The sequence below is a fragment of the Manis javanica genome, chromosome 7 (genome assembly GCF_040802235.1).
Source record: "Manis javanica isolate MJ-LG chromosome 7, MJ_LKY, whole genome shotgun sequence".
NCBI classification, from domain to species: domain Eukaryota; kingdom Metazoa; phylum Chordata; class Mammalia; order Pholidota; family Manidae; genus Manis; species Manis javanica.
In genome coordinates, this window is record NC_133162.1 from 21,794,358 (window position 1) to 21,812,428 (window position 18,071).

Sequence of the window (18,071 nt, forward strand, 5' to 3'; positions counted from 1 at the left end):
TATTTGTATTTTAAGGCTCAACTCAGTTGCTAGTATTTGCTTGGCATCTTTCTAGAGATTTTTACCTCGCCATCATTTATGCCTTGTCTGAACTCACATGGATTCTTTAAAATCTGTATCTGTTTGATGCTGATGATGGTGATGATGACAGTCGCTATTGTACCTGGAAGAGATCTTGCACATAGCAGCTACAAAATAGATATTTGTTTGATAATCAACTTGTAACCTATAGAGATGTATTCAAAAATCTCATTTCCTCAGTTAACTTTCAGGTTCAGTTTATCCCATTGTGAACCTGTTCACGACATGCTTCCCCTCCCCAATAGCTGGTTAGTAGAGTGTTGCGTTCATTTACCCAGTAAGCATCCAGGGAAAACCCACCTCTGTGTTTTTATCATGTCAGGTATCCCTTCAAGAGGTATGACAATCGTTCACATGTACATTGTAAGGAATGGGTACGTTGAAGGAAAGTTAGAGTTCTGTGTCCCAGAACAAGTGATCCTAGAGATAATGGGAGAAGGACTGGAAAGAGAACTGTACCTAAAAGACACTGAGCAAATACAATGTACTGACCCTTATGCTGCTGCTCCCGCGTCTGGCAGAAGTGTTTCCAGTATCAGAGAGCAGCCCCACTTCATGACACATGTCAGGGTCACGCACCTTAGGTCTCACTATCCTCACCTAATCAAAGCAGCCCTTCTTCACGTCTACTCTGGAGTTCTTTCTCGTCCGTGCTCATACCCTGGCCTTCTACTATTTATTTATTTATATTATTTTTTACTTATTGTATTCTTCTATATTGTGAGAAGTGTGATATCCTCTTAGGGATAGTTTTCCCAGCAAAGCTTGCAGGAAGACCCTGAATCTGATGCAGAATATTTGATCACGCTAGGTGTTTATGGAAGAACAAACCTGAGCCTTTAAGAAAATACCCCCTAAAATGCCAATAGTTTTCTCATTCCCTCTAATAACTTGGAATTTACTCAAGGGCAAGGTCCATTTCAGATTTATCATATTATTCATCACATGCCTCGCTTTGCAATTATTCCTTTAAAACTATGGTACACCCAGGGATCTGAGATGAATAAGGACCCTCACTCAACCCATAGTGGCTGGACCCGAGGCACCAATACTAGTTCCATGAAGCTTTACAAATTTTAAATGAACAGGATAAAAAAATATTCCATGCAGAAGGTTTGGTAAAGATGAGCCTTACTGTTGAATGTGAGTTCACCAAAGGGAGAGAAAATACATGCACTGGCAGAGGCACAGCAAGGTGCCGCATGGTTTATGCATGAAGTGATGCAGTTTGACAGGTGTGGGCAGCTGGATACATGTCCTCAAATATTTCTAATTGGTCTATTTACTGAGCTGAAATTATAAGCAGAGGAAAGAGGGATAAAATTCAGGGAAACCAAATATGCCATCATTTGATTTCTCATTTATATTAAAAACTCTACTCTTCATCATGCATGCATGCCAGTGAGAAACTCTCATTAATGCCTGTTTGAGATTACAAAGCATGATAAAATGGTCAAGGAAAGAAAGAGCACATGAAAGTATTTTTTAAGTAATAGGTTAGGGTAACAGTCAATGATTCTTTCTCTTTTTAACAAAATACACATTTTATAAGTTTTCAATCCAACTATTAAGAGATGGTAATGTATCTGATAAAGATGGAGACGTAGGAGTGGGGGCCTCTTTTTAGTTGCCAAAGCTGAGTTTAGTGGTTCACATTGGATTTGATGTCATAAAACGTATAATTGAGAAGCCCCATCAAGAACCGAGGAGACCAGAACCAGGCTACACAGTAAGAGTTTTAGTTTCCTGCATTTTAGCAGATTCCCAGATGAAGGCATTCAATAATGAATTAGAGCCCCAGTTGCTAGTACGAATCTTTCAAGCTCGTACCCTGAATCAGAATCAGGGAGTGATATCTACATTTTTAACAAATTCCCCCAAATGATGCTTGTGTATCCAGGCCTCTCACCAGTCTCCGTAGCCACTGTATAGAGCGTTCCATGGACAGAAATCCATCTGCATAACAAGGGAAGGTACCCCTCTGTCTCCTGCAATAAATCTGATTTACAACTCAGGGCATCTCCTATAACAGGCATACATTAAAAAAGAAGGGCCTATGATATTAAGTATAGGAGGAAATTAGTAATAAACATTAAAATCTAATTTCTCTGCCTATCTGAAGCCAGCCTAATTGGTGGAAAGGGTAGATGACAGTTGGAGTCAGGGAAAAAAATGAAACATGTCTCTGAATCTGAGATACACTATATCCATAATCCAGATGAATGGCTAAGGCCAGCCAAGAGCTGTGCCCACGAAGCGGTTGAAAAATGATTAAAGTGTGAACCAGAATCCTAGTGGCAGATGTAATTGAATAGCCATGAGTTTTATGAAAGTTAAACAAATGGCATTATCTAGATGCTATTAATGTGCTAGTATGAGCAGAAAATGATACATCTGCATTTCCCTATATTTTTGCCTATGTTAGAGAATTAGGGTGTTCTTCTACCCTAAGCTTTCCACTGGGGTCACTTGTTCTGAAGTTTTGTTTACATGTGATAAAAAAAATGTCAAAGGATAATATTTCTCAAAGGAGGAGCCCCAAATCCTGCATTGATTTTTGTTTTTTTTAAATTTTATAATACACAATACCTGCTCCCACCCCTCCTGTCTATCAGCAGTTGGCTTGTTTAAGCTGTTACGTTTAGGAAAACTGCCCTTTGTCAAGGGTGTGTGTGGGTTTTTAATAAAACTGTTACGTTATCTTGGCCTCTGTGGTTGCTACTGACTGGTTTAATTTCTTTTTCAGGTGTAATACAAAGATACTATCACAGAGATCTTAGAGAATTAATATTTCCAGGCTTCAGTGGCTACAACAGGATACATTACAAGTAAATGTGGGAGGAAATAAGGAACTCAGAATTGCAGCCTAATCAGGACACATCGTGAACTCTGCGTAACAGTTTCACACTGAGAAAGACCCTTTCCACTTGAAGACAGAATCACCATTAGTTGAGAAGCTTTAGAAAGTACAATGTAATCCAATCCACATCGTTATAGATGCAGATGCCAAATTGTGGTGGTGTGGAGCTCTGAACTGCAAAGTGAAATAAATTGTGGCAGTAACATTCCTATTTAGGGATGAAATTAGTGCTAGTGAAATTCTTCTGAAGCCAATAAATATATCTGTCCTTTCAGTTGCTTTATTATCTACACAAATAGCATTTATAAGTCTACCATGAATAAAGTCATCCTAGTGGTATTTTTCCTTTCTTCTATGTTTTCCCCCCACATAAATATATTTTTCCTCCACAAGTAATTACACAGTTTCTCAGACGCATGGACCCAGTGGCTTCTGGCAGTTATTAAGCCATTATGATGTTATGATAAAGTAATAACCAAGATATCTATACATATCCTCTTTGATTAAATGAATGTGATACCTCTATAAATATGCCAGGTGCCAGCAATGAGGTTGCTCTTTACTTCTAACAGATTTTTTTCTTCACCATTTTTTCCTAAGATTTCCTGGGCCCATAAAAAGGCCTGAAATGACTACAGGTAACTGTCCTGAGTTGTGCAGGCCTGAGAATGTGCCTAGAACCTCTTGGGTAAAGAATGGTCAGGGGAGAGGGATTAGATAAACAGCTCAGGAACATGGCACAGCTTTGCATCAGGTTGGAAATCAATGGTAGTTAAGATGTAGGATATATAGTTCCCCAAGAGGAAGGTGAGGCAGATGGTACAGAGAAATTGGCAGGGAAAAAAAATGCAGGAGAACACACAGAAAGTACAAATAGCAAATACCAGAACCAGAGACAAGCCACCTTTTAGACACCAAGCTTCGCATACATGAGGCGACCAGGACTGTCTGGGGTGATACCTGTTGTGTGTGCATGAGCTTTAATAGCACTCGCTTTCATTCTTAAATTGTGTTGGCTTAGAATAGAACATTTATGGTTATCTTAATTATATCCTGCCACCTTGGCAGGGGGAGCAGAAGTCCATAGCAAGAATCAGTAATGTAGAGCAAAAAGGTAAAAATTACTAATTGGATATTTAACCTGTTGAAAGAAAAGAGTTTTGAAGAGAAGAGGCATTAGTAAATTATTGCTAATTATTATTAATAAGGAATTAAAAGGTATTAGTAAGCTATGTAACAAACCACCCAGAAATTCAGTGGCTTCCCAATAAGCACTTATTATTGATTGAGTCTTTGAATCAGCAGGGTGGTTCTGGTTGTGTCTGTTCACTGTGTGTCTACGATCGATCGGCTTTGGATTGTTGCATAGGGAGTTCTGATCTTAGCTTGGCTGTCCCATATGTTGCACGTGTGCTGGCTCTGCACTGCTCTAGAATAGCCTTGGTTGGGCTAATTAAGCTCTCCTCCATGTGGTCTCTCATCCTCCATCAGGCTTCTCTGGGCTTGTTCACACCTGGCAATGACTTCATTCCAGGAGAGAGAGCCACAGTGCATCAGGCCTTGAGGCTCACCATTGGCACCCCATCGCTTCCAGTTCATTCCCCTGCCAGATCACACTGTAGTGCTAGACCAGATTCAAGCTGTGAGAAAACAGATGTCACCTCTTGGGAAAAACTTCAACTCAAATTACAGAAATCTTAGGCACAGAGAGGGATAGAGAATTGATCCAGTAATGTGAGTAGTCTACCCTGGGTGCACCGCTCTCTTAGGGAAGGCTTGAAATGCTTTTAGGTAGTTTAGAAAAGTCTTCCTGGACCCAAAACCAGGTTGAGTTATTATTAGCAAACAAGGGGTGTGCTTTTTGTTTTGTTTTAGTGACCCAGAGAATACAGAAGTCAGGTACTCTCTAAAGAACTGCATGTTTGATGAGTCAACAGTAGGCAGTGGGTGGGGCCTACTGTGCAGCACTCCAACCTGGGGCACGTAAGGGGCCCCTTAGCTTATTAGGTATATAGAAGTCATGGATCCACATTCAGAAACTGCTTTCTGTTTTCAAGTGTAGCTGAAGAAACTGCACTTTCACAAGTTCTCCGGGTGATTCCGGTGCTGGTGGTCTGTAAGCTACACTTTGAGAAATACAAAGTAAGCAGGTTCCTCATGGATTTTCAACCCTAGGAAGTTGAAAGGGTCCTTCTCTCCCTGTCTATCAGTTACGGTGATAAGTTTGGTCTGTAAGGCACCCGTCTTTGTCATTACTCTGCCAGGTGACCTCAGCTCCCTGTGGGGATGTTCCTGAAGACCCATCCTCAGTTTAAAACTAGCAGCAAGGCTTGTCATTCGAGCCTTCCCTGGAGTCTTGGTGTTATCTCAGTAAGGTGTAGCTATCCTTGGGAGTCATAATCGGATGTGGATTTGAACTGGAGGAACAGCCTATTGGCCAAGTGAGGGTGCTCTGTAAAAAATGAAAACCATTCCACTCTTCCTGCTCTCTAAGTAAACTTTCTCTGTGCCATTCCCATATTACCGTAATTTTGAAAAAGAGACTTCAGACCATGTGGATTTTGTGACATTCAAGGCATGTGACTGAAGCCTGGCTTGAATTTGCTTTAGAGGCAGGAGAGGAGAAAAGATAATAAAGATATATAAACTTCCTTTCGCAGCTTCTTGGCAGCACTAACTTCTTGATTAGAAAGGTGGTATGAGTTCAAAGTTAGAGTCACGGGGCAGGTAGGAGTGTTCCAGAAAACCTCTTTGCTAGAATGGACAGTAGGGACAAGCGGCTCAGCTTCCCCAGGGGATGCTGCTCTAGCGTTGACTTTAAAACTCAGAAATAAACCAAGCAAAGGGGCACGGCTGCAGCCAAGGGGAAAGGGGAAAGTGGGACTCCAGGTGAGGCATTTCCTAATGTGTGTGATGCGTGGGACCGGGTCTGCAAACGGCCTGTGGGCTGAATGATTTTGCAAAACATTATGGTGAAGTTAAATGAATTCCTTTCCTGCAGAACTGCTGTGAACTTTTAATATACTGCTTAGCATCACGAATCTCCAAGATAGAGAACACCATATATACTGGTTCCCAAAATAATGTGACCATGGAATGCTGATGTCATCTTTCCAGGCTCATTTTCTATAGAATATACTTCCAGAAATACGACAGCTGTGATATGATGGGTTAAAAATAATGGGAATGCATATGTGCCAGACTATGCCAGAGCTTCAAACATGGCATCTTGTTCTGTCCTCATAACTTTCTTTAACAAGTGCTGAGTTTCCATTATGCAGATGAGGAAACTGAGGTTCAGTTGACATCCCTTAGCCCAAAAGTGGTAGAGTCAGAATCTGATTCCAAAAGGGAACACAACAGTTAGTTCACCCCAAACATGGAGCGTGCAACTGCTCTCATACATGCAATACGCGGCCACTTATTTAGCCTTCACTATCTATCAGTCGCTTTTCTCAAGATGGGTGTTACCATAAGCATTGCTGTTAAAATCACCCTAGGTTCTCCTGAATAGAGTAGAATAATTCAGTGCATTTCTGAGTTCCTTGAAGGAGTTTAGGAATGATGTGTACCAGCAGCCAGACAGAACTGTCGAGTCACTTGCAATATTGCTGTGACCATGTTTTACGCTGTGCTTGAATAATAGCAGACAAGCTGCTCAGCACCCTCCCTCATGCTTCTTCCTTGTTTAGGCTGCAACTGGAGAGGGATTAATTCATGCTAATTCCACATGACAAGGTAAAGCCTGTTTATCACAAGTTTCTATTCCTCAGCAAAATATACACAAATACACCTAAGTGTTGGGAACTCTCAGATAATGCAGCTGCTGTTTGTGCAGCAGTGATAGGCCCATTTATACGCAGGCACAGATCAGCAAGCAGAAGCTGACCGGGGAACACAGAGAGCAGTGGTATTCAATCTCTTGCTGCTGCTTCCTGCTCGCCTGCCTCTGGGAAGTAACTGAGAGGAGGAGGCAGGGAGGCCAAGCCAGGAGGAGTACATGCTGGAAAACACAGCATCCAGAAGCTCATGTTCCCAAAATCGTATGCTAATTGCCTGACTGTGTTAATACTGCTTGTTTATGAGTGATGATTTCCGAAGCAATGATTTAGAACTGAAAGATTGAAGCTTGTGATGGGGAGAGAAAGGAGAAGGAAAGGAAGAGAAGGGAAATGGAGTCCATTTGTGTGTGTGTGTGTGTACATGCATTGTGTGTTCACTTTCTGTTCCAGGGAGAGTCTGGCCAAAGCAATTCCCTCCCTTTGGTGTTCCATTCATTTCATATGCCAACCCTTTTAAGCAGGCTAAGTATTTTTCTTGGTTGCTCTGTTACACTGGTATTCCTCTTATTCTGAAAGGCCTTCAGCTAAGAATTAAGGGTTTAGCTCATATAAAAAAGCTAACCTACCTCTATCTGAACTATCTGCAGCCCCTCTGTGAGCCCCCAGTTGTTCCCTGTCAAGTTAAAGGTTTGCACTAGAATATTATCTTTAAAATAACTGCCCATTATTATTTCCTTAAGTGTGATGATAGTATTGTGATAATGTCAAGAGAAAGAGACCTTATCTTTCAGAGTTACAGGGGAAATTATATGATAGCTGAGATGTGCTTCAAAATAATCCAGTGGTTGGGGTAGTAAGGACTGGATGGGGGGTAGAAATGAAATAATATTTTCTGTAGCCTGGTGGTTACTGCAGCTGGGAGGTGGGTACGTGAGACTTCATTTCTCTGTGCACACATACCTCAAATACATCCACACATATCCATTCGTGTGTACATATACATGTCATCCAAGTTTAAGAGCATGTGAGCTATGATTCTAATTGGTCCTTTAATACTTAATATTTTAAATTGTGTCACTTAATTTGCTTCTCATGCTATTGTTTTAGCCTTAATCCCACTCTCAGAAATATCTTTTTAAATTTCTGATATCTCCCACTGAAATTGAGCCCAGAGCTAAGCATACAGAAAATGTGTATGTGTGTGTGTGTGTATGTGTGTGACAGAAAGAGAGACAGGAGCTGATTTGGGTTCAAGTCTTATTCTTCCATGTACTCTTTCTGAGTCCTTTGGAACATTAACCAGTGAGCACCTCACTGTTCTTACCTCTTTAATGGAGATCATAGCCCCCACCTTCCATTTGTGAATGTCCATTGCAATCATGTCTATGACAAATGGAAGGTGTTCTCTGCCCCAGTGGCACCCTATCCATTGTGGTGTGAGTTCGGAGTATTCTGAACCCCTTCATGATGGCACTGTGGTGCCTGTCAGTGAAAGAGCCTTTTATTGTCTCACTCTGGGCTGAAAGCACATTTGCCTTGGGTGTTCCTCTGCAGTGGAACAGCTCCTGTCTTCTCACACATGGGCACGCACTGGCACTTCACAACTTAAATGCTATTTGACTTATGGAGGAAAGAGAATCACAGCAGTTTCTTAATTTTAGTGCCTCCTAAAAGCTGGTTCTAGTAAAACAACTGCCTGTTTCCTGAGAAAGAGGACTTGGCTTTCGTTTCTCACCAAAACTGTTCGGTATATGGAGTATGCTTTCCAGTAGTGGCTACTGAGGGACTCGATGTCATTTCATAGTAACCAGACAGAGAAGCAGCATCCTCAAGCCTTGCCTGCGGCCACGATCACAGTCACCTATCCTTGAACGCTTGTACCTGGGTGACCAGATTGTTGCCCTCTTGGCTCTCAACAGAGAAGAGCCACCGAAATGGTGCTTAAAGGTCACCTGCATTTCTGGATATCAAGCTTTGCTTAAATTGATGGAAGGTAAAGGTCAGCATCCAGGTTTCTAAGGGGTACACGTGGCTTGTCTTTGCTTGAGCTATGCTGTATATGCAAAATGTCAGCTTTTGAGAAGGTGAAAATTAATTGCAAATAAAGTCATCAGAATACAACAGGTTCGATCCTGAGACGGAGCAGGGCTTGGAGGTAGAGATGTTCCCCAGAGCTGTACTGCAAGGAAAAACGCAAGGAAGGAGAATCTTTTGTGGACACAAAGGCATCTGTTTGGTTTAGAGAACTCACTGCATCTAAGAGGCTGGTGCCTCCTGGCAGGAGCTGCCAGCACTTTGGGAAGTTGTAGAGAGAACACAGGATTGCCCACCAGCCTCCATCATCAGAGCAGCAGTAAAATATTCACTTAACCATCAGTTTCCTGTGTGTAAAAGTTACCAGCAAGCTCCACTACTCTCCGGTTCTTTCTCTCATGTGACAACTGCTGGGATAGGAGGGAGAGAATGTGGATAAATTATTAAACTACTCCTGTTGGTGGTTGGTTATCTGCATTGCTCAGTGGGAAAAGCTTGCATTCCGAATATAGGAAAATTTAACAATTATATTTTTAAAATTATTAATTAGAAATAATAAAAGTAGCAATAGCCATAACAGCTAATACTTTGGGAAGACTTAATATATGCCTAGCATTGTTAATCAGTGCTTTCCATACGTTAACTCATTTGACCTTCACAAAACTCTGATGAGGTATGTACTGTTTTTCTCATCTTGCTACATAAGCACATTAAATGTGTCCAGGATCACATAGCCAGCCCATGGTAGGGCAGGGCTGGAATCCCAGCAGTCTGGCTTCAGGGACTATGCCTTCAATTGCTCCACTGCACATCTTGAGCAGGCCAGCTGGAACAGCCTGGGGGCTGGGATAGGCTCAAAGGCACCCGTATGTCAGCCGTGTGACATGCATCCTGTAGGTAGATGCCCCGCATTTTCTGAGGACTGACCATGCCTCTTGTGTGAAGAGGCTGAGCCTCTCGCGGAGTTGTGCCTGCCCTCATCTCTGCTCATGGCCGTGCCTTGTTTTCTCCCTCAGCCCCGCTGGTGGACCTCACTCCCGCCCACAGTGGATCCGCCATGCTGATGCTGCTCTCAGTGGTGTTTGTGGGGCTGGCGGTGTTCGTCATCTACAAATTTAAAAGGTACATGTCCCTCCGTTGTCCATGTCTCTTCTCCCTCTTCCTTCCCCCTGACAGGTTCAGAAGCATGTGCTACAGTGATACATGCCTCCCGTGCATAGCAGTGACCATCTCTGTTAATGTTTTAGGAAGATCCCGGGGATTAATGTTTATGCCCAGATGCAGAATGAGAAAGAACGAGAGATGGTCAGTCAAGTCAGTCACCCTGAAAGCAGGCCCCGTGTCCCTCAGACTGAACTAAGGAGGCATGGCCAGCTGATAGATGAGAAGCTGGAATCACAGCTCCTAGGTAAATGATTCCCAGTAGCCATAGCTGTCCAGCCCGCGTAGTCGATGGCTGACTCTCTCTAACCCCTTTCTGGCTCGATAACCACTTTCTTCTGCTCTAACATTTCTGAGAGAAACAGCTAAGATGCCTCTTTCCCTGCTTCTGTCCATTGCAATGAGAAAAAAAAAGCACCTTCTTGCTCCTATCTAGTTTTTTTCTCTTGTGAGTTTTATTACTCTTTTTGTAAAACCCTTGCTAAAATATTGGGTGTCAAAATGTTCGTGGGCAGAGCGAAGAATTGCTCTAACAATATAGAGAAAGACAGGCCTCAGAGGCTGGATGTGGTGATCTGCAGGGCTGGGCAGATTTTGAGGGGCAGGATGTTTAGTGCCAAGGCAGCCTCGCCTCGAGAGAGCTCTGAGGAGGGCAACTGTGGTGGAAGAGTTGTGAACCAGTGACACTAGCAGAAGAGGGACAGACTGATCACACTGGGGTTTTTGTTTTTAATCTAGCAGCTACCTAAAACCTGTTTCCCAGCAACATGGAACCTGAGAATTTTGAGGCCAAGAGATGTAAAGTTTGTAGGACACACCAGGAGTGGGGTTTCCTGAGAGAGACCAGTGGAGGATTAGACCTTACAGAGCAGGCTGGCTGACATCCTTTTACCTGCCTCCTACCAGAAGTCTTCAGATAGACTTCATCCTATCCCAGTAGAGCCACTCTGCTTGTGCAATAAGCATGGGAATCCACTGGCACAGAAGAGCCTCTCAGGTGTGATTGCTAAGTCCCACTGTTTATTGCAGAGGAAATTTTCCAGAGAGTTAGGCAAACTCATGGAGTTACCATTGTGATCCATTCTTCCCTTGTTTCCTCCTGTCTGGTGGCCTCAGGAGTTGAAGCTGGAAATGTTCCCATCCAGAACTTGCATTGCTGACTATGGTGGATCAATTAGTATATAATCATCCATGCGTCACTCTGCTGTGATAAAGCTGGACCTCCTAGAAGGCCCTTCCCTAAGATTTGTAATCTGTTACTTGGGGGACAAAAAGAGTACCTGAACGGAACCACAGTGGTTCTCTATAAATGGATATGGGAAAGTTGTGAGGCAGTGTTAAGGGGAACTTGAAATGCAGCGACTGTCACAGATGAGCAGTAACAATAACAACCGCAGCCACAGCTGGCATCCAGTTTTCAGTGTGCTTTCCGTTATTTGGGGAGACAGGGTGATAAATGTGTAATTGCTTTGGGTTAAAAAGAAAAAGGCTTTTCTGTCTTCAAGCCCGGAGACGCATTTACCCTGTCTATTCACTTCTAAAGCCTCTAAGTGCATTTTTGTGGGTCATTTGGTTTGCAATCCCATTTCCATGGAGTACGAAACACAGCCGGTGTTTTCTTTATTAAAGTAGCAATCCCTCCTTCACCAGGAACATGTCACAGCACATTGCAAAATCTCTGACACCTTTCCATTTCCAGTGTCATTAAATGAGTAAGTGTTACACGTTTTCTCTTAGGAGAGTAGCTTTACCCTCCCCTCCCTCCCCTTCTACTCAACCTGGTGACTCATCTCTCCGATTGCAAAGATCAAGACGCGCCACTCCACCTTCAACGCCAAAGCGGGGATCTGCTGGGGCACAATTTGCAATTTAAGGAAAACCCCTAAAGGCTACAGGCGACCTGCTGATAAGGAAAGAATTTCGCTCTTGTCAAGTGCATCATCCTTCATGACCACTAACTTTATGTTTTCTTTCTTTCCTTTGTTGTTCTGTTTCCTATTTTGCCAGGAAGTATTTCCATAGTTGCTGAGAATCAAAGCACAAAAGAAATCCCTACCTATGTAAATGTTTGAATGGAGGACGCCAGTAAAAACAAAAACAAAAACAAATAAAATAAAAACAATCAAAATCCAAACAAACAAACAAACAAACACTCACTGCATCTGGACTTTTTAATTCTTCAGACACAGACAACAAGGGTTTTTAGCTTTAAGCCTGTGCATGTGGACAATACCTGGAGAACGAATGTGCTTGTGGTGGGGGGCAGTGTACAGGTGCTCTATTTTAATGGAAAACACTCCCCTCCCCCCTTCTCCTTCTCTCTCTTTTTTCTGATCAGTCGTGTTTGTAGAAAATTCTTAACATAAAGGCCAAGGAAATCTGCATGTATTTTTGGAAATATTCTTGGCTCTAGATTTAACAACTCTTTTAGCACTACAGGCAGATGGGTGGATTAGCCACCCGAGCCCCTTTCATAAAACACGGACATGCACAGGAGTTTGAAACCCTGAGCTGTTTCTCTGCTCCACTGTCCTGCTTGTCATTTCCCCTCCTAAGTTGTCTTTGCCAGCTCTGTTGGCCAGCAGTGGCCACAAAGCTGCTTTTTGCATTCTGTGCAGCCACAGGGGCCAAGAAGCGAGTCGAAGTTCATATGTGCAGACAGAGTAGGGAAGGAGGGCAAGCGACTCGAAGTGTAGTTTTGTTTCCTGCTCACCCCTTCCCATCATGACTGCCTTCCCTACTCCTGCCGCACATGGTGTAGAAAACAGAATCCCAGTTGCGCACTGTCTTGTCTTTCGCTGGTTTGCTATCCATGTGTGGTCATGATCTGTTGATGTCTTTGTATCTCTTCCTCCAATTCCCAAGTCAGCTTTCAACCACTCCAACTTTTTCTACTCAGACTTGTTGTAGATTCTGGACATTAACCCTGACATTCCCCCAATACTGGCCTAGCCTCTGCCAACCTTGCCCCCACCACCCACAAGTTTTTGATCCGTCAGTTTTCTGCACTCCCGAGCATGCCAGCTTCCATACACACTGACCAAGCTGCATCCTGACCTGCAGGGTTCAGCTTCTTGTAGCCTGTGTCTCCTCCTGTAGAACCTCCCTCTTCCAAATATCCTTGCCTTGTCCCAACTGGAAACATAATGATGTGTGTGAAAGAGTTGATATATGCAAAGCGATTCAAACCTGGCCACATACATTGGGAAGCAGATGAATAGTGGTATTCTCACACCTTAACAAAAATCTCTTGCGGTCAGATTCTACAAGATTCTTGTGGAAAACATTTTGAACATGTTACTATGTTGCAGGGAAGCTGCCTCCTATTACCCAATATTTCCTCTCTCACAAGAGAGTAAAAATATTTGTAAAATAAAACAGATTTTAACCAGAAGAAGAAGCAGGTTAATGGATTTCATGTTTAAGAGTGTCAAAAAGTCTGAGATTGTATGGCAGTCTTGTCTTATATTGGGATGAAATTTGGATTATGTAGGATGATCCCAGACATTTCATGTGTGTGCTCTCTGATCTCTGCGTATCATAGCATCAGCAAAGGAAAAATTAATAAGCATAAAGTGGAGGAATTAGCTGACTGACTAAAGTGGATTGTCTCAAAGCATGAAGAAATCCCAGTTGTCCCAGAGCATCCATGAGAAAAGGCCCAGGGAAATAAAGAAACAAAAGTATGTCCAGCAGAAGCCCAGGAATATTATGCACTGGGCAAAGCCCACTCTGAAATATAGGAGAAAGCAGTTTTGAAAAATCACTCAGAGGGTGCAGCCTCCTTCCTGGTGATGTCCCCAACTCAGCAACAGGGTGCAGTAGGGCCCTGGTGGTAACTGGGTGTCTTTAGGTAGCTCGGGTGGGATGAAGTAACAAAGGTGCAGTCAGAAGTTAATCAAGCCGAAGGTTTTATGGTTGAGGATGCCCCATATGAATCTGGGAAATGGATTATGCCTGAGGCAGCCATCTCTTTGCAGAAGTAAATTGATCCCCAACCTGCCAGGCTTCCTATCCCATAGGAAACATCCTCATTGATCCTCCTCAGTTGGAGCCTCCCAAATTTAATCTGGAAGACAAAATGTTTGGAAACCACATGAGGCTCACTCAAGACAGCACAGGGAGTCCTCAGAGTTGCAGTCCAATTAATTTTGATTGGGAAATTATGAAAAAGGGAATAACACTCTTAATCCAGCACAGTGCCTTGCCTAGTGTCGGTATTAAGAAAATTATTTGTTGAAGGAATAAATAAATGAATACATGTGAAGATACAGGGAGAATGGGCTCGTGCATTCTACTTAAAAATAGAGGTGGAAACTAGATGCCTGGCATTTTGGAAAGTGACCAAAGATGGACAGCTCTAGATTCAGCATCTCCAGGGTCCTCATGTGCCTCTCCTCAGAGCTCCCTCCCACCTGCAGGAGATTAGTGAGGCAAGGCTATGCTCAGAGGGCACCTCATTGTGGGGATCTAGCCCCATGGTTCTCAAGGTGTGGTACCTGGACCGGCAGACGAGCATCATCTCAGACTTGTTAGGCAAATCTGGGGTACCCCCATCCCAGACCTGCTGAATCAGAAACTCTGGGTGGGGTCCAGCAGTCTGTTTTTTACAAGCTCTTCAGGTGATTGAGAACCACTGTTCTAGGCCATTCCATCTCAATCCCAAAGACAAGGTAGTAATGAGAGCCTACAAATGGGAGGGACCCAAGTGCCTACCTTCTCACAGCAGATGCAGACCCAGTGAGGAATTTGGTGGGCTCAAGGCCTGAGGAGTGCGTGGGGAGGGATGGGTGTCGAAGGTAAGGTTCAGAGCCAGCTGGGAGTCTGGTATTGCAATGTTTTCTAAAATCTCAGAAGGCAAACTGTGCATTCTGCACCTGAACTGCCCAACCAACATATCCTCCTTTGCCTTATTCCTGATTGGATTCATGGTCCAAAATGCAGAGGTTTGCTTTGCTTTTTTTCAGAAGTTCCAAACAGCAACTTTGAGAGCAATGGGGTGTTTGGCAGCTGTTCTGTGTTTTCCAGGATTCCAACTGAGCATTGAAATCCCTCATTTGCCAACTTATTTTTATAGGAAGCCGATTAAAAAAAAAAAGTTTTCTTATAGTATTGGAACTACTTCTAATTTTAAAATGACTTTTTTGATGTATTTTTTTGTTAAATACTATGTAGTGTAATGTATAATTGCTCTTGTTTATTGCTTTTACAATCATATTTATTAAACAGATAATGTCTCTAAAGTCTCAGCCTCAGGGTGTTTATTTTATGCCACACCTTGTTCAGTCTTGATATAGAATTTATGCATCTATAGGATTTCATAAAGCCTAATTGTGTGAGACTATATTTCACACCACAGGCTCAAGGTTTTTGGTTTGTTTTTGTTTTTGCAACAAATACATTCTGCTACCTGTGAATTCTACCTGAATTTTGATTGCCTCTGTACCGTTTGTTGCTTTATTAAGTTACTGCATCCTACTTAAAATCACTCAAAACTGTTTACTTTGGAATGAGTAATATGCTCACTTTTGCCAGCCCAAAACTGGAAATTATTATGGTACAAACCCATAATTGTTATTGGGTTATTATTGTTCATAACCTTGTAGTTGCCAAAGGACCAAACCTGTGCATAATGACCTGGAAACTGGGGAGTGCTACAAGCTTGAATGATAGTATAAAAATGGTCTTGAGTCTGGAATTAGGACAGTGGAATTCTCCTTCTGGCTATGCTGGCTGTGTGACCTTGAACAAGGCACTTTAACAGACAAAGCTGTAGTGTCCTCATGCATACAATTTGAAGGAAGGAGACAGCTTCCAGTTGAGGTATTCTGCGTGGGCGAGTCATTACCAAAGAGTCCCAAACTGCTGATTTAAACTTGGTGGGAAATAAAGAGATGGATTGGACCCAAATGTTTTCGGCCGTGTAGTTTGCCTACGTAAATAGCATCTCTTCTTGGGCAACATTTTGCCCTTAGGTTTGGTTGAAACATTTGTGCAGGAACAAAACCCTCCTTTACCTTCCCCCAGACCTGCCAGGCCAAGAATGGCCTGCCCTCTGCAGCAGGGGCTCAGCATGCCTGTGCATTCCTGTTGTTTTTAGGTGCCTTGATGCTTCCTTCCCCACAGGCTGACTCTTCCTTCCAGCCCTTCATTCTTTTCCAGGCCAGGGCCGATGCTGCTTTCACACACCGTGAGCAGCTTACCATCTGTGTCACAAACAATACGGGCAGTCAAACAAAAAACATCACCAGATGTTTCAAATAGAGTTTAATACAGGGAATTTCTTGCTAGGCTAACTGAAGAGTCAAGACACCAAATAGGGGAAGGTGAAGTGACTCCCAGATTAGCGTCAAGAAGCTTCGACCTTACCTGGCTGGAAGGATGCCCGGATTCCAGAGCCCAGGATTCAGGCAGCACCAACAGACTGAAGCTGAAGTCATGGAGGGTGTGTCTGGCCGTCGCTGGAACCACAGAGGAGACTCGGCCATAACCAGCAGTGCTGTCCAGGGAGAGGAGGTGGAGAAAGGGAGCCTGCCTTTTCCTGGTTCCGGCCCTCCATCTCCTGCAAGTGCTTCCCACTGGCCAAATCCAGCTTCAAGCCTGTGGGGCGTGGAGCCCAAAAAACATAGGTTCCTGGTATACAGAGCAAAGAAGGGAAAAAGTGGGGCGAGGACTTCAGGAGGCCCAGGCTGGTGACTGTCACAGCACCTCTTTCACGTCAAGTTCAGCCCACACCAAATCCCACAAACTGCCCACAACCCAAAGGCACTCGGGTTACTAAAAGCGGGCGCTCCTCTCTCCGTGACATTCTTTCACAGACTTCCCTTTAAACGACGCATTTAAAATTTGGTATTATGTGTATGTGTGCATTTCCTGCCATTCTCAGTGAATTCTATGCTCATTTTGGGAAGGATCTTTAGTTTCCATTTTACTTGTTCAGCCTCTAGCCCTGGACATTTCCATTAGAGGGCACTAGGTAAATGTTTGCTGAAACTCAAGCCTGGAGTTCCAGCTTTGTGGCGAAAGCAAGTCCATTTTATTTAGCTGAGATCTCTGAAGCGCCGTCTCAGTCCAGATGCCCTTACCCAGCTAGCACCTCCAATCACATGTTCAACTGCAGTTTGTCAAGAGGCAGCACGTCCTTTCCCTTCCCCTCTGTTACTGCTCAAGCAGCTGTATTCAGGGAGCTATTCTTAGATATTAATTGAAGTGAAATAATTGCAGTTTAGAAAAATAAAACTGGTTGGAAAATAGCATGAACAACAAAGGCTTACACTTGGTTTTGAAATCATTATGAAATTTGTTTACCTATTTCTTAAGACATAGTAGTATTTTGAAAATGCATGTTAGTATGATGTTTTGATAATGGGGGAAATCCCCAGATAATTCCAGATGGACATACAGAAGGAAACTGCTGTTATAGTATTCATGTTAAACTCATGAAAAGGGATCTTTGGTTTACAGAATACAAATATGTATTAACCCATATGTGGCACAGACTTCTTTAGTGGTGATAACACAACTATTAGCAAGGTAAATATCTGCCTTCATAAGCATATATTCTAATGTGGATAATGTAAAGTAAAATTTAATGTAACATACACAGTATTTAACATATATATATATATATATATATGATAATTTTAAGATATTGTTACATAAAATAAACACAGGGAGCCGAGTGGCTGACAATGGAGGTGGGTGGGGAGGGAATGATGGGAGACCCTGTCTTCTCTGAGATTTGAAACCTGAAAGAGAACCATTTGGAGACCCATATATTGTTTCAGTTTGTTCAAAGTCAATCTTAGAAGAACATCTGTGTTTGTAGAAAACAAACAATTTTGTACCTTCACAACAATTATAAATGCTTCTGAGTTTAAGGAAAAACAGCTTTCACAATGTTCATGGACAGGAATTTCCCCAGGGATTCATCTCTACTGTCAATTATTTTATGTGACGTGTGTGTTCCTAAAAATCACCCGACTTTGCAAAATAGCACAACAAAACTCACAAGGCTTAGAAAAGGAAATGGGACTGCGACACAAAACACAAAAAACTTTCTCCTGTGTCAGCATAATGTGTAACGTATCAGAGATGAGACATTAAAAGTGGATACAAACCTGTCTTAGTCCTTCCAGGCTGTTTTAACAATC

At 42.8% G+C, this 18,071-nt stretch overlaps 1 protein-coding gene across 10 annotated transcripts in view; it reads left to right on the top strand.

The window, feature by feature from the left end:
• The window catches only part of SORCS1 (sortilin related VPS10 domain containing receptor 1), a 502,721-nt gene extending 485,263 nt beyond the window's left edge, over positions 1–17,458 (top strand). For 2 of the 10 annotated variants that reach the window (XR_012133039.1, XM_037001361.2), the window contains 2 exons: positions 9,774–9,879; positions 11,926–12,071. Coding sequence is in view for 6 of the 10 variants with exons in the window: in XM_037001361.2 (XP_036857256.2) it covers positions 9,774–9,879; positions 11,926–11,947 (128 nt within the window). In the remaining 4 variants the exon portion in view is untranslated. Of the gene's footprint in view, positions 1–9,773; positions 9,880–10,004; positions 10,166–11,655; positions 12,072–14,885; positions 15,151–16,209 lie in introns of those variants that run through there. The other 8 variants (XM_073240458.1, XM_037001360.2, XM_037001359.2 and 5 more) reach the window with 8 other exon arrangements.
• Positions 17,459–18,071: the final 613 nt, after the last annotated feature.